This window comes from Jaculus jaculus, chromosome 8, assembly GCF_020740685.1.
Source record: "Jaculus jaculus isolate mJacJac1 chromosome 8, mJacJac1.mat.Y.cur, whole genome shotgun sequence".
Taxonomy (NCBI): domain Eukaryota; kingdom Metazoa; phylum Chordata; class Mammalia; order Rodentia; family Dipodidae; genus Jaculus; species Jaculus jaculus.
The window spans coordinates 114,513,655-114,529,975 of record NC_059109.1 but is presented as its reverse complement, the minus strand read 5'-3'; the positions used below and the strand labels follow the sequence as shown (position 1 = coordinate 114,529,975).

Below are 16,321 nucleotides of genomic sequence, written 5' to 3'. Positions count from 1 at the left end.
TCCCTCTGAAGGCAGCCAGGAACCACTTTACGATCAGCAGCCCTATGACTGATTGCTCAGTGCCCCCCACGGGTGTCCCCCCCTAACTCCTGGCCTGTCCCTCCGTACCCAGATGGCCACTTCTACCAAAAGTGGGCTCCTCTGCATGACCCCCGAGACACTCGCGCGGGAACCAAGGGCTTCGTCAAGGTCACCTTGTGCGTGAGGTCTCGCGGGGACCTTCCCCCTCCATTACCACCCCCAAGCCCAGGCTCCAATTCGGATATCGAGAAGTGAGTGCGTGGGGGGGGGGGCGGCGGAGGAGGGACGGGGTGAGAGGTGGGAGAGGAGAATGGGGAGCATGGCCTTGGGTGAGCAGGGGCTGGGGGCTTGAGTGACAGTCCAGCTTCCCAGCATCGGGGTTCCTCCTAGGAACCTGCTCCTGCCGCGCGGGGTGCGGGCCGACCGGCCGTGGGCGCGGCTGCGCGTGCGCCTGTACCGCGCCGAGGGTCTGCCCGCGCTGCGCCCGGGGCTCCTGGGCAGCCTGGCCCGCGCCCTGCACGACCGGCACGTGGCCCCGGACCCCTACGTGCGCGTGTCCTTCCTGGGGCAGCAGGTGAGTCACCCCCCCACCCTCCACCCCCCACCCCGCCGCGTAGTCGTCGTCCGCCCCCCACCCAGCCGCGGCTCGGGTCTCCGGCCCGCGCTGACACCCCCGCCCCGCAGGGTGAGACGTCGGTGCGCGGCGAGACGGCGGCGCCCGAGTGGAACGAGCAGCTGAGCTTCGTGGAGCTCTTCCCGCCGCTCACGCGCGCCCTCCGCCTGCAGCTGCGCGACGACGCCCCGCTCGCCGACGCGCCGCTCGCCGCGCACGCGCTGGACCTGAGGCTGGTCTCGAACCCCAGCCGCGCGGGTGAGCGAGGGAGCCGCTCCGCGCCCCGCCCTCCTCCCCCCGTCTTCCCACCGGACCCCCAGACAGATCCTCGCCATCCCAGTGAAGGGACACGCCGAGAATCCACTCCACCCCAGTCATTTACCCTAGTCACTCCGGTACCTGGGTCTCATCCTAGGCTCCGCCCCTCAGGATGCACCCACCAATCAGCAATACTCTCATTTGTGTACTTTCTCGCATTATTTATTTATTTATTTATTTAGGTTTTTCCAGATAAGGTCTCAACTCTAGCTCAGGCTGACCTGGAATTCACTAGGTAGACTCAGGCTGGCCTCGAACTTTCGGCCATCCACCTACCTCTGCCTCCCAAGGACTGGGATTAAAGGCATGCGCTCACCACGCCCGGCTCATTTATTTATTTACGAATTCGTTCATTCATTTGAGAGAGGGAGAAAATGGGGGCGCCAGGTGTGCGCCACCTTGTGCATCTGGGTAATCAAACCAGGGTCCTTAGGCTTCGCAGGCAAGCACCCTAAGGGCTAAGCCATCTCTCCAGCCCTCAGTAACACTCCCCCGCCCAAGATATTTATTTATTCTCAAGGAGAGAGAGAATGGGCGCACCGGGGCCTCTAACCACTGCAAATGTACTCCAGATAACATGCACCACTTTGCGCAGTTGGCTTGAAGTGGGTGCTAGGAAATCAAACCCAGGTCATAAGGCTTTGCAGGCAAACACCTTAACCGCTAAGCCATCTGCCCGGGGTTTTGAGGTATTCCAAGTCCCACCTGTCTGCTGCTACTTTGGTCTCGGACTTGCACCCTTTCAAAACTCCCATCCTGGGGCTGGGAAGACCCAAGGCTGTGCAGTGCAGAGTCGAACCCACCTGCCCCCTTCTCCCATTCTCAAACCCTGTTTGTTTGGTTTCCCACAGCGGGGTTTAACCCTACCTTCGGTCCGGCCTGGGTACCTCTCTATGGCTCGCTCCCCAGTGGGGGGCTCCGGGATGGTCTTCAGACTCTGAATGAGGGCCTTGGGCAAGGCATTTGGTTCCGTGGCCGACTTCTGGTGGCTGTGTCCACCGAGGTGTTGGAAGGTAGATCCGAACCCGAGTCCACCCAGACCCCACAGAGTTCCAGATTATCTCGGCTCACCAGAAGGAAGAAGAAGAAAGCTAAGCAGGGTCAGACCCCGGCTGGGATTCCACAGCACGTGGACGCCAGCTCCAGCGCAGATGGGCCCGAGATTCCCAGCGCCATGGAGGTGGAGGTGGAGGAGTTGCTGCCCCTCCCAGAGGTGGGATGTGTGTGCCCCCATGTGCCAGTAGATGTACACATGCTGAGGACTCACCAAGCAGGGGTGGACCGGAGGCAACCAATCCCTTGGGCCAATGTGGGGAGGGGCTACCAGGAGCAGAGAGGGGGCTAGGATAGCCACAGGCTGCTAGGACCTTGGTTCCAGTCTCTCTGTGGGCATTGTACCCAAACATAGACCAATCTGCTCCATGGGAGACTGGGAGCTGACTCCAGCCTCATCCCCTTCCTCAGAATGCCCTGGCTCCCTGCGAAGATTTCTTGCTTTTCGGAGTGCTCTTCGAGGCCACCATGATTGACCCCGCAGTGGCCAAGCAGCCTATCAGCTTTGAGATTTCCATTGGTGTGTGACCTAGCTGAGCACCCCCCCCCCACCTCAGGGTCATGGATTTGAGGGTGGTTTCTCTTGTTTCAGACATTAGGCCTCTGGAATGGGCTGCTGATGTTCTGCAAGGGTGGTGTATTTTTTTAAATTAAATATTTTATGTATTTATATATTTGAGAGAGAGGCAGGGGGAGAGCATGCCAGGGCCTCCAGCCATTGCACACAAACTCCAGACGTATGCGCCACCTTGTGCATCTGGCTCACATGGGTACTGGGGAATTGAACCTGGGTCCTTAGGCTTCGCAGGCAAGTGCCTTGACCACTAAGCCATCTCTCCAGACCAAGGGTGGGTTTTGATTCTGTGGAGAAGGTTCTGACCCTTATCCTGATGTCCTGACCCTTGACATTTTTTTGGGGGGGGGGCGCGGGGTAGGTCATGCAGGCCACAGGGAGGAGCGGTTGGATCGAGAGTCTAGGACTGTGGAGGGAACAGAGGGCAGTGTGTCAGAGGCGCAACCTCTGCTGGAGTCTGACAACAGGGGTTCTGGTCTGGAAGAGGAGGAAGAGCTGGGAACCCCTGCTCAGCGGCCTGAGCCGGTGGATGGCAGCGGGTGAGTGACTTGATAGAGTTGGGAGATTCCCCCGGCACTCAGGATGCCCCAAAGCCACTTATCTCTGTCTGACACAGGCCATATTTCTGCTTGCCTCTGCGTCACCAAAAGCCCTGTTTGAGTGTGTGGAGCCGCTGGGAGAATTACACCTGGCGCCTGCAGAGCAGTAACTGTGTGCGCAAAGTGGCTGAGAGGCTGGTGAGAACTAGGAAACACGGATAGGAAGGGGCCAGGCCACCTTATGTTGAGGGAATTCCAGACTCTGGAGGCTCAGTGGAGCACTAGGGGAGCCAGCATCTTGTTAATCCAAGGCCAGAGGGGGTACACAAAGAGTCCTGAGGTGTCAGCATTGTAGCAGGACAGGGATTCAGAACTGTTGGGCCTGGGACAGGGCTGAGTGAAGGGGCTGGGTCGAGCTATTGAGGGAGCAGAACCAGTAAGGGACTAGAGAATTGGATAGACAGAGAAGGGCGGAGCAAGAGGTGCAGGGGTGAGGTGGGGCCTTTGGGTGGGGTTGGTAAGTGGCCTAGGGTCCTCAAGATTCTCACTGTCAGCCAGGTGTGGTGGCGCATGCCTTTAATTCCAGTACTCAGGAGGCAGAGGTAGGTGGATTGCTGTGAGTTCAAGGCCACCCTGAGACTACATAGTGAATTTCAGGTCAGCCTGGGCTAGAGCAAGACCCTACCTAGAGAGAGAGAAAGAGAGAAAGATTCTCACTGTCTTGCCGGGTCTGTACAGGACCAGGGGCTGCAGGATATTGAGAAGATACAACGCAGGTGGGGACGGGGTGCCTGCATGCGGCTCAAGCAGACTCTAGAAGAGCTGGTGGCCGGGAGCAGGTGAGCTGAGAGGCAGCCCTTTGCAGCGGCCTCTCCCAGGGCCAGCTTTAGAAGGAGGGAGGCTCATATGGCTGTCTGGACCCAAGGAAATCTCAAAGCTACGTTTGCTCGGCACACATAGAAAATTGACATAAAGGGCTGGGAAGATGGCTCAGTGGTTAAATGCGCTTACTTGCAGGGCCTGTCCACCCAGGTGAAATTCTCAAGCATTCACGTAAAGTCAGGTGCACAAAGTAGCACACGTGGCTCAAGTCGTTTGCCGTGGCAAGAGGTGCTGATGTGCTCACACTCTTTCTCATAAATAAATAAAACTATTACAAAAAGAAAGAAAGAAAAAATAAATTTGAGGGCTGGAGAGATGGCTTAGCGGTTAAGGCACTTGCCTGCAAAACCAAAGGATCCAGGTTCACTTCCTCAGGACCCACGTAAGCCAATGCACAAGGTGGCACCTGAGTCTGGAGTTCATTTGCAGCACTGGATGCCCTGGCATGCCCATTCTCTCCCTCTCTCTTTCATTCCCTCTTTCTTTCTCCCTCTCTCAAGTAAATGAATATACATAAATTATTTTTAAAAAAAGAAATTTGAAAAGGAGTTGAATGTCTATCAAGGGAATTTTGTTTTCTTAGAGGCAAGGTGTTACTCTAGCCCAGACAGGCAAAATTTGTGGTGATCTTCCTATTTCAGTGTTGGGATTAAAGGTATGAGCCACATGCCCAGCTCTATCAAGGGAATTTTTTTTTTTTTTTTTTTTTGAGATAGGATCTAACTAGCTCAGGCTGACCTGGAATTCACTGTGGAGTCTCAGGGTGGCCTCGAACTCTTGGCAATCCTCCTGCCTCTGTCTCCTGAGTGCTGGGATTAAGGTGTGCACCACAATGCCCAGCTCTTTTTTTTTTTTTTTTTTTGCCTGTTTTTTTGAGGTAGGGTCTCACTCTAGCCCCAGGCTGTCCTGGAATTCACTATGCAGTCTCAGGGTGCCCTAGAGCTCACAGCCATCCTCCTATCTCTGCCTCCCAAAGGCTGGGATTAAAGGCATGCACCACCACCCTTGGCTGTTTGTTTGTTTGTTTGTTTGTTTGTTTGTTTTTTTGAGGTAGGGTCTTATTCTAGCCCAGGCTGACATAGAATTCACTCTGTAGTCCCAGGCTGGCCTTGAATTCACAGTGATTCTACCTCTGCCTCCTGACTGCTGGGATTATAGGCATGCACTACCACACCCAGCCTATTTATTAATTTGCAAATAGAAAAAGGTAGAAGAGAGACAGACTGAGCAAATGAGCACATCTGGGCCTCCAGCCACTGCAAAAGAAGTTAGATGCATGTGCCAGTTTGTGCATCTGGCTTTATATGAGTACTGAGGAATCAAACTCAGGTTAGGCTTTGTAGGAAAGCACCTTAAACTGCTGAGCCATTATTATTAGCCCCTATTATTAATATTATTTAGTTATTTATTTTTAAATATTTTATTTGAGAGAGAGAGAGGGTGACACAGAGAGAATGGGCACACCAGGGCCTCCAGCCACTGCAAACAAACTCCAGATGCATGCACCCCCTTGTGCATCTGGTTTATGTGGTTCCTAGGGAATTGAACCTGAGTCCTTTGGCTTTGCAGGCAAGTACCTTAACCAATAAGCCATCTCTCCAGCCCAATATTATTTATTTATTTGCAAGCAGAGAGAGAGAGAGACTGAGAGAGGGAGAGGGAGAGGAAGAAGAAGGAGGAGAAGAAAGAGAGAGAGAAAGAAAGAATCGGTGTCCCAGGGCCTTAGCTGCTGCAAATGACCCTCAGATGCACATTCCACTTTGTGCATCTGGCTTTACATGGCTACTGGGGAATTGAACCTGGGTCAGTAGACCTTTCAGGCAACACCTTATCCACTGAGCCATCTGTCTAACCCCAAAAGACCATTTAAAAATATTTTATTTTAATGTATTTACTTGAGAGAGAAAGAGGCAGAGAAAGAGAATGAGAATGGGTGTGCCACAGCTTCCAGTTGCTGCAATCAAACTCCAGACCCATGCACCACCTTGTGCTTATGTAGGCCATGGGGAATCGAACCTGCATCCTTTGGCTTTGCAGGCAAGCACCTTAACCACTGAGCAATCTCTCCAGCCCCCAAAGACCATTCTTGATGAGAAAGGGCTGTCAGAGACGGTGGGGGCAGAAGGCCTCTTCTGAGAGAAGTGGCCCAGACATTTCGTGCCTTCTCCTTTGAGTGACTCCTCTTTGCTGTGCTTGTCTCTGCTTCTTGCAGACAGTTTTGCCGTGGTGCTGAGCTCAGGACGATGACCCGGCCCAACACCCTGGATCGATGCCGAGGGAAGCTACTGACGCACAGCCTGGTATGGGCCAGGGAGGAAAAGCAGGGGCACCAAGTTAGGTCCTTGCACTCATGGTTTCTTCTTGCCTTCCAGAATCTGTTGGCAAAGCAAGGACTGCGGCTTTTACAGGGTCTGAGGCAGAGCAACATGCAAAGGAAGGTGGCACTGGCTAAGAAGCTCCTGGCAAAACTGCACTTCCTGGCTCAGGAGGTAGCGTCTTCCCCAGATACCCATTCCCCTGAGTTTTTTTCTTTTTTCTTTTTTTTTTTTTTTGGTTTTTCAGGGTAGGGTCTCACTCTGGTCCAGGCTGACCTGGAATTCACTGTCATCTCAGGGTAGCCTCATGGCTATCCTCCTACCTCTGCCTCCTGAGTGCTGGGATTAAAGGTGTGCACCACCACACCTGGCTATTTTTTTTTTTTTTTTGAGATAAGGTCTCATGTTAGCCCACTATGTAGTCTCAGGGTGGCCTTGAACTCTCGGCGATCCTCCTACCTCTGCCTTCCAAGTGCTGGGATTAAAGGCATGCACCACCACACCCAGCTCCCCTAAATTTTGAATCATTCCAGAGGCCTCTGGATAAACATTCAAGACTAAACTGCCTTGGATACCTTCTTTGTTCAGCATCATGACTGAAGAAGATATGTGAAGGGGGAAAGGGAGACATGCTTTGGGAATACTTTGTCTGCTAAGCCTCTGTATGTATCATGTGTGAGTCTTCTAACTCCCTTGGGATGAGTTGGCCTTGTTAACAGCAAAACAGCACTGGAAGCTAGTGAGGAAGAATGGCGTCGTCCTTCAAGTCATAGCAGGTTACGTAGCAGTTGGAATTCCAGGCGCATTGAAGGTTGATCTCAGATCTTAAAGGAGAAGTTGGGATTCGGCATGTGAGGAAGAATGGGCATCTGTCCAGAATTGAGAGGCCTGAGCAGGTGGAAGATGGGATGCTGGAAGGAGGAACAGGATAGAGACCCTAGTATACTGAATTTCGCTTCTGTTTTTGTTTTTTTGAGAGGGTTTCACTCTAGCCCAGGCTGACCTGGAATTCACTATGTAGTCTCAGGGTGGCCTTGAACTCACGGCGATCCTCCTACCTTTGCCTCCTGAGTGCTGGGATTAAAGGCGTGCGCCACCACGCCCAGCTAGTATACTGAATTTCAGTGCAATGCTAGGCTCTCTATATGTCTACTTAAGTATGTCCTATCTTGACTATGAGTCACATTTTTCACTTTCCTATGTCTTTTGTGTTTGAATTTTTTTTTTCTAAGTAGGGTCTCACTTGAGTTCAGGCTGACCTGGAAATTACTCTGTAATTTCAGGGTGGCCTCAAAATCATGGCAATCCTCCTACCTCTGCCTCCTAAGTGCTGGGATTAAAGTGTGTGCCAACATGCCTGGCTCTTGAGTTTGAATTTTTAGTAAGAGAGAATAGTAGAGACTAAAATAAATAATATACATCCCCAGAAGGTACCATTTCCCTCCCCCCACATTAGGCTTCTTGAGTGAGGGTGGAATTGTTCTGCTTTGTATTTGAACTGGGCTTTGTTGTGAATTTGGTTTCATTCAATTCACCACTGGTTTTCAATATTTTGAGGATGGAATTGAGAATTTTCATTAAAAAAAAAAAAAAAGAGTAGAAGGATTTCAGTGAGTTCGAGGCCAGCCTGGGATAGAGTGAATTCCAGGTCAGCCTTGGCTAGAATAAGACCCTACCTTAAAAAACAAAAACAAAAACAAACAAAGAAACATACTAAGATGTAGACTATCACTCTAGAATGTTCCTTCATGTTCTTTCCTAGTCAGTCTCTACCCCTACCTTCCAGAGATAACCATATTAAATATTTTCCTTTAATTTGGGGATATTTTTTCTTTTTTGGGAGTGGGGAAGAGGTTTATTTTGGCTTACAGGCTCAAAGGGAAGCTCCACGATGGCAGGGGAAAATGATGGCATGAGCAGAGGGTGGACATCACCCCCTGGCCAACATAAGGTAGACAACAGCAAGGAGAGAGTGTGCCAAACACTGGCATAGGGAAACTGGCTATAACACCCATAAACCCATCCACAACAATACACCACCTCTAGGAGGCGTTAATTCCCAAATCTCCATCAGCTGGGAACCTAGCATTATGGTTCAGTTAAAAGACCTTAGACTATGGGGATGTGTGAATATCATTGGAATTGATAAAAACTATGGGGACTTTTAAAGTTGGACTGAATGCATTGTATTTTACATCATGTATTGATATCAGTTTATGGGGGCCAGTGGCAGAATGTGATGGTTTGATTCAGGTGTCCCCCATAAACTTAGGTGTTCTGAATGCTAGGTTCCCAGCTGATGGAGATTTGGGAATTAATGTCTCGTGGAGACAGTGTATTACTTTGGGTGGGCTTATGGGCACTATAGCCAGTTTCCCCGTGCCAGTGTTTGGAACACTCTCCTGTTCCTGTTGTCCACCTTATATGGGTCAGGGGGTGATGTCCACCCTCTGCTCATGCCATCGTTTCCCCTGCCATCATGGAGCTTCCCCTCAAGTCTGTTGGGTGATTTCTACCAGCGATGCGATCCTGACTGCAACAGTCTCCAAAGTGCAGAGGCTACAGGCATGAGCCATCATGCCTGACTCTTTTTCCAGTGCTGGGGTTGGAATCTTCTATATGCTGTGCAAATGTGTGATTACCGAACTGTATTCCAGCCACTGTTGTTGTTGAGGTAGGGTCTCACTCTAGCCCAGGTGGACCTGGACTTCACTCTGTAGGCTTCGAATTCAGTGATCCTTCTACCTCTGCTTCCTGAGTGCTAGAATACTGGGATTAAAGGTGTGTGCCACCATGTCAGGTTTCCCCCTCCCACTCCAGGTAGAGTCTCACTGTAGCCCAGGCTGACCTGGGATTCACTATGTAGCCTCGGGGTGGCCTCAAACTCACAAACTCACAGTGATCCTCCTACTTCTGTCTCTTAAGTGTGGAATTAAAAGTGTGCTACACCACAACAAAAATTGTTTGTGAGACAAGAGTCTCATGTATCCCAGGCTGTCCTCATGCTCACTGTGTAGCCAAGGAAGACCTTGAACTTCTGATCCTTTTTCCTGTCTCTACCTCCTAAATGCTGGGATTACAGACATGCATGGGCATGCCTGTTGTGTTTGGTTGAAAATTGTGTGTGTGTGTGTGTGTGTGTGTGTGTGTGTGTGTGTGTGTGTGCATGTAAGTACCTCTATTGAATTTTTTTTAGGGTCTCTAGTCCAGGCTGACCTTGGTTTCACTATGTACTTTCAGGCTGGTCTTAAACTCACAGTGATCCTCCTACCTTGGTCTTCTGAGTGCTGGGATTAAAGTCATGTGCCACCATGCACAGAGAATTTTATTTTTTCAAGGTAGGGTCTCCCTCTAGCCCAGGCTGACCTGGAATTCACTCTGTGGTCTCAGGGTGGCCTTGAACTCATGGCAATCCTCCTGCCTCTGCCTCCCGAGTGCTGGGACTAAAGGTGTGCGCCAGAAGTTCCAGATGCATGTGCTGCCTTGTGCACCTGTCTTTACATGAGTACTGGGAAATCCAACCAGGGTCCTTTGGCTTTGCAGGCAAGTGCCTCAACCACTAAGCCATCTCTCCAGCCCCACCTGGATATTTGTCTTTTTACTGTGTTTGGTGAGCAGGAGCTCATGATGCTACTGGAAGTGGAATATTACAAATGGGATGGGGGCTTTAAATGGGAAAAGGTCAAATGTGTGTGTTGGGTCTGGAAGTCCTAATAGTTGTTTGCTGACTCACTGATATTTGAAGCCCTGCTTTCAGTCTCTGAGTTAGATTCTAGGGATCAAGCCCTTGCCATGATCCTCATCTTTTTTATTTTATTTAGCCTTTGGTTTCTTATTTTATTTATTTATCTATTTATTTTTGGTTTTGTGAGGTAGGGTCTTACTCTAGCCCAGGCTGACCTGGAAGTCACTATGTAGTCACAGGGTGATCCTCCTACCTCTGCCTCCCAGGTGGTGGGATTCAAGGCACGCGCCACCACACCAGGCTCTGTTCCTCATCTTTGAGGAGATTTTGGTTTAGCAATGGAGAGTCTGTGAATCTGTAAATGAGTAAGAAGAACTTTACAGTGTGTAGAAGGAGTGGAGGAGAAGCTGCCTTGACTAGGTGGTCAGGCGACACTTTGCTGCAGAAAGTGCATTGCCGTTGAATCCGAAGAATGGGGTGACGCTGGCCCCTCGTGACAGAGAAATGGTCAGAGGTTACAACTGAAGGCGGGAAGACTGTCACATTGTCTGGCTGAGGAAAGAGGGTCCTGAAGTGGGACAATAAGAATAGGATCGGGGCTGGAGAGATGGCTTAGCGGTTAAGCGCTTGCCTGTGAAGACTAAGGACCCCGGTTCGAGGCTCGGTTCCCCAGGTCCCACGTTAGCCAGATGCACAAGGGGGCGCACGCGTCTGGAGTTCGTTTGCAGAGGCTGGAAGCCCTGGCGCGCCCATTCTCTCTCTCTCTCCCTCTATCTGTCTTTCTCTCTGTGTCTGTCGCTCTCAAATAAATAAGTAAAATATTAAAAAAATAAAAAAGAATAGGATCGAAGGGGGACGCAGGCAGGACTCGGTGACTAGATGTTGGAGAAGAAAGCAGACAGGAACTCTGGTATTTGGCTGATGCGAATGGGCATGTGATGGGGAACGTGTGTTGCAGATAGTTCATATATGTTCCACGTGTGTTCTCCACAACTTGTAGAAAACGAATCTAAATTAGATCAAGTCTGAGATGGCCTGTGGGATATTCAGATGTCAAGGGGCAGGTAGCCACATGGATCTGAGGCTTAGGGTCAGGACCGGGATGGACGTTTGATCTATCCGATTAGTCCAGGTGGCCTCAGCTCCAAGTCCACCTCTGGCCTGTTCTTTCTACTGCAGCCCCAGCCACCTCTGCCAGACGTGCTGGTCTGGATGTTCAGTGGACAGCGCCGCGTGGCCTATGCCCGGATCCCTGCCCAGGATGTGCTGTTTTCTGTGGTGGAAGAAGAGCGAGGCCGAGACTGTGGAAAGATCCAGAGTCTACTACTCACTGTGAGGGGGCCTGGGGCAGAGGTGCTATGGAAAGAAGAGTGAGATACATAGAGCAGTGAGAGGCATAGGCTGGTGGCCTGTGGTTCCCAACTAGGAAGCCAAAAAAAAAAACACAACATATATATATATATATATGTGTGTGTATATATATATATATATAAAAGGTTGTGGCTTTGCCCAGGTCAGCCAAGTTGTTAGCCCTGGACCTTTGGCAAACCAGGCTGTTACATGGGCAGGAATGAGGAATGGAGAGATTACTTAGTTCTCCTAAAAGTAAAGTTGGAGCTGTGCGTGGTGACATGCCTTTAGTCCTAGCACTCGAGAATCACTGTGAGTTCAAAGCCACCCTGAGAGTACATAGTGAATTCCAGGTCAGCCTGGGCTAGAGTGAGACCCTATCTCGAAAACAAAACAAAACCAAAAAAGTAAAGTTGGAGCCAGGCATGATGACATGCCTTTAGTCCCAGCACTCAGGAGGCAGAGGTAGGAGGATCACTGTGAGTTCAAGGCCAGCTTGAAGCTACATAATGAATTCCAGGTCAGCCTGGGCTAGAGGGACATTCTACCTTGGGAGAGAAAAAAAGAGCAAAGTTGTTTTTCAAGCAAAATATTTCCAAATGCCATTCTTGGGGGCTGGAGAGATGGCTTAGGGGCTAAGTGCTTGCCTGTGATGCCTAAGGACCCAGGTTCAAGGTTCATTTCCCCAGGATCCACGTAAAACCATATGTACAAGGTGCTGCATGTATATAGAGTTTGTTTTCAGTGGCTGGAGACCCTGGTATGTCCATCCTGTCTCTCCTCCTCCCTCGCTTCTCTCTCTTCCTCTGTTGCTCTCAAACAAATAAATAAATAAAAATAAACAAAAAAAAATCTTTAAAAAGCCAAAACCATCAAATGCATTTGCTCTCTACCTGTTTATTTCTGTATCTCTCTCTCAACTAAATAAAAATTAAAATTAAGAAAAATTTTAAAATATGGGCTGGAGAGATGGGTTAGCGATTAAGGTGCTTGCCTGCAAAGCCGAAGGACCCAGGTTCAACTCCCCAGGACCCACGTAAGCCAGATGCACAAGGGGGCGCACACATCTGGAGTTCGTTTGCAGTGGCTGGATGCCCTGGCACGCCCATTCTCTTTCTCTCTTTTTCTCTACCTGCCTACACACACACACACACATATATGTATATACATATAATCTCAAATCAATAAAAATAAAATATTAAAAGAAAAACATTAAAAAATTTTCCAAATGAAGTAGCTTTGGAATAGACAACAAAATAAGTCCGTAGTGGTGAGAAACTGTGATCCTTGGGGTAGAGGACAGGAAATGTAAATGTGTTGAGAACAGAGAGGACAAAGGAGGGAGGGCAGAGTAGGAAGTGACAGCGTTAGGTAGGAAGTATGGGAGACAGGAGTGTGATGGAAGAAGGGTGCTAAAGTAAAGAGAGGGAACACTTCTTACAGATTTGGCAGTAAGATTTGGGGCATGCCTTGGGGGGTGGCACAGGACTGTTGGAAACATCTGAGGTCCCAGCATGCCTCTTCCCCACGTAGGCACCTGGGGCAGCCCCTGGAGAGGTCTGTGCCAAGTTGGAGCTCTTCTTGTGGCTTGGACTGGGCAAGCAAGCCAAAGCCTGCGTCTCTGAGCTGCCCCCAGACCTGCTACCTGAACCCCCAACTGGGCTGCCTCACAGCCTGCACCGAGATGGTGAGTTCAGAGCGGGCACAGGACCCCATCTTACTGGGCGTCCCAGGTGGGCTCCTGCACTGGAGCGGCTCCAGTCACCTCCTGGATAAACGGGGGCTCCTTTTTCTCCTCACCTCAGACTTTAGCTACTTCCAGCTCCGGGCTCACTTGTACCAGGCCCGAGGTGTGTTGGCAGCAGATGACAGTGGCCTCTCGGACCCCTTTGCCCGAGTCCTCATCTCCACCCAGTGCCAAACTACGCAGGTGAGGGTAAGGCTGGGATATCGGCTGAGGGGGTCAGAAGACAAGGTGGGGTGGGGCGACGCTTTTCCCCAAGGCCCTAAGTCTCCTTTCCCACCTTGGAACTTCAGGACAGGATCCTGGACGCGAACTGCTTTGGCTTAGCTGGTGGAATAGAAGGGCGCAGAGGTTTCTCCTGGGGGTGGCTTTAGGACCGGGACCTGAGGCTGGCAGACGGCAATAGGGAGACAGTGGGTCTGGGACGGGCAGCCTGGGCCCTCCCTCATCTTGCTCTGTTCACGACAAACTCTTATTCCCCCTGCTCTGCATGACTCCCAAGGTCATGGAGCAGACGCTAAGCCCCCTGTGGGATGAACTCTTGGTGTTTGACCAGCTGATTGTGGATGGGAGGCGGGAGCATTTGCACGAGGAGCCTCCGCTGGTGATCATCAATGTCTTTGACCACAATAAATTTGTGAGTGTGCTTCCTGTTCCCAGCCTCTTCTCTCTGCTTGTTTTGATGGCCCTCCTTTGCTCCTGAAGACTGCCCCCTCTTTTTCCTCACTACCTTGCTCCCCACAGGGCCCCTCTGTGTTCCTGGGCAGGGCACTTGCAGCCCCAAGGGTAAAGTTGACAGAGGACCCATACCAACGCCCTGAACTGCAGTTCTTCCCCCTGAGGAAGGGACCTCAGGCTGCTGGAGAACTCATCGCCACCTTTGAACTCATTGAACTGGACTACCGTGGCCACCTTGAGGTGAGGATACTTGGCCTGGAGCCTCCCAGCACTCAGGAGGCTGAGGTAGGAGGATCCATGTGAATTGGAGGCCAGCCTGGGACTACAGAGTGAGGTCCAGGTCAGGGCTAGAGTGAGACCCTAGTCAAAATGGAAAAAAAAGATACCCTAGCCTAGCCAGTAGGCTGTAGACCCATCTCGTTATTCATCAGGGCATCTGGCCTTGGGGGTGTCCCAGAGAAACTGATTCAGCCCCTTTCCTTAAGGAATACAGCCTGCAGGTCTGGCCTGAAGTGACCTCACTGGACCTCCTGATTCTAGGATTTCTAGGTCCTTGCCAAGTGTCCACCCTGGGAGAACCCAGACTGAGGTTTATCATGGGGTCTTCCCACCTGGCACGTCTCGGGTACCCACCGTCCATGGCTGCTTTCTGAGAAGCCCCTCCTGCGATCCGATCTTGCCTGGGTCACTTGAATTTATACGACATCAGCAGCTTCCCATGTCCTTTCCCAAGGCTTTTGGCCCAACATCTGATTTCTTTCCTCCTGCAGCCCTCAGTGCCCACTGACGTGGAGCCCCAGGACTTGACATCCCTGGTGAAGCCCCTCTCTGGACGTCTATCCCTGCCATCGGCTGTGCGCCCGGTGCTCAGAGAGTTCCGTGTTGAGGTTGTACCAGGCACCCAAAGCCCCTTTGTTTCCAACTGTGTGGCTCTCTCCTCAGCTACAGGCCGTTAAGGTTCCTACCTCCTTGTTCTAGGTTCTGTTCTGGGGCTTGAGGGGCCTGGGTCGTGTGCACCTGTTCGAGGTGGAACACCCCCAAGTTGTGCTGGAGTTGGCCGGGAGGCGTGTGGAGTCTGAGGTTCTGGCCAGTTACCATGAGAACCCCAACTTCACTGAGCTCATCCAGCATCTGACGGTGGTGAGGCATGGGCTGGGGACAAGGGGTGAGGGCAGAGAAGTGAAAGAGGGCGGTGGGTGGTGGATGCCCAGCTGGTTACCTTAGGCTGATCCACAGGTTAGCAAGATTCTGTCAGGGGCCATATAGAAAATATTTTAGACTCTCATCTGCTACTATTCAACTCTGCCAAAGTAGGTTGAAAACAGCAATAGACAATGTAGAAATGAATATGACTGTGTTTCAATAAAACTTTATTCACAAAAACTGGTAATGGGCCAGGCAAGGTGGCGCACACCTTTAATCCCAGCACTCAGGAGGCAGAGGAAGGAGGATCACCATGAGTTCGAGGCCACTTTGAGACTACTTAGTGAATTCTATGTCAGCCAGAACCAGAGTGAGACCCTACCTTAAAAAAAAAAAGCTGGCAGTGGACCAGTCATGGTCTATGGCTGTAGTTCACTGATCTCTAGATTAATCCATGGATTGTTGGTTCTCTTTTTTTTTTAATTAAAATTTTTTGTTACTTTTCTTTCTTTCTTTGAGAGCGACAGACAGAGAAAGAAAGAGGCAGATAGAGAGAGAGAGAATGGGCACGCCAGGGCTTCCAGCCACTGCAAACGAACTCCAGACACATGCGCTCCCTTGTGTATCTGGCTAACGTGGGTCCTGGGGAATGAAGCCTTGAACCAGTGTCCTTAGCCTTCACAGGCAAACGCTTAACCACTAAACCATCTCTCCAGCCCAAACTGACCGTTCTTAATGATAACTGGTGCTCATTTTCATCATTATCTACCTGAAAGTGATAATCTTTGTCAGCCTTTATTTCACAACCGAAAAGGTAGTTCTGAGGCCTCAGTGGGCTCATGTCCATGTCCATCGAATCTTCTACGGGGGAGGGGTGGGGGGGTAGCATGCACTTGGGGGAGGGGTGAGGAGACAGATGGAGACAACTAACTATGGCGCCTCATACAAGACACATAGGACAGAATCACACCAGGCCCATTATGGCATTTTCATACAGTTTGCTTTTTTTTTTTTTTTTTTTATTCTCCTCTCCTACCCTACTCCTTTTTCTTATCCTCTTGTACCCATCTCCCAGTTTGTACCCTTCCTTCCCTCACCAATCCCCTACTTTTAAAATTTATTTTATTTATTTGAGAGAGAGAAAGAGGGAGGTAAGAGAGAAAGAGATTGAGTGGGTGTGCCAGGGCTTTCAGCTGCTGTAGACAAACTCCAAAAGCATGCACCACCTCGTGCCTTGGGCTTATATGGGTCCTGGAGAATCAAATCTGGGTCTTTTGGCTTTGTAGGCAAGTACCTGAAACATGAAGCCATCTCAGCAGCCCCACTTTTCACTTTTGTGTTGCATGGACTCTTTATCTTTTCCTTTTTCCTCCTCCCCTTTTCCTTAAAACTCCTATTTCTTCTCT

The 16,321-nt window shown here is 50.6% G+C and overlaps 1 protein-coding gene across 1 annotated transcript in view; it reads left to right on the top strand.

Moving 5' to 3' along the window:
• LOC101611340 (fer-1-like protein 4) overlaps positions 1-16,321 on the top strand; it is a 43,860-nt gene that overhangs the window by 6,194 nt on the left and 21,345 nt on the right. Inside the window, exons 12-28 of the mRNA XM_045157256.1 lie at positions 113-272; positions 412-595; positions 706-892; positions 1,804-2,165; positions 2,417-2,525; positions 2,941-3,118; positions 3,196-3,316; positions 3,857-3,957; positions 6,213-6,300; positions 6,373-6,489; positions 11,180-11,332; positions 12,884-13,037; positions 13,156-13,280; positions 13,597-13,731; positions 13,839-14,012; positions 14,543-14,659; positions 14,751-14,912. Coding sequence (XP_045013191.1) covers positions 113-272; positions 412-595; positions 706-892; positions 1,804-2,165; positions 2,417-2,525; positions 2,941-3,118; positions 3,196-3,316; positions 3,857-3,957; positions 6,213-6,300; positions 6,373-6,489; positions 11,180-11,332; positions 12,884-13,037; positions 13,156-13,280; positions 13,597-13,731; positions 13,839-14,012; positions 14,543-14,659; positions 14,751-14,912 — 2,627 coding nt within the window. The remainder of the gene's footprint in view (positions 1-112; positions 273-411; positions 596-705; positions 893-1,803; positions 2,166-2,416; positions 2,526-2,940; positions 3,119-3,195; positions 3,317-3,856; positions 3,958-6,212; positions 6,301-6,372; positions 6,490-11,179; positions 11,333-12,883; positions 13,038-13,155; positions 13,281-13,596; positions 13,732-13,838; positions 14,013-14,542; positions 14,660-14,750; positions 14,913-16,321) is intronic.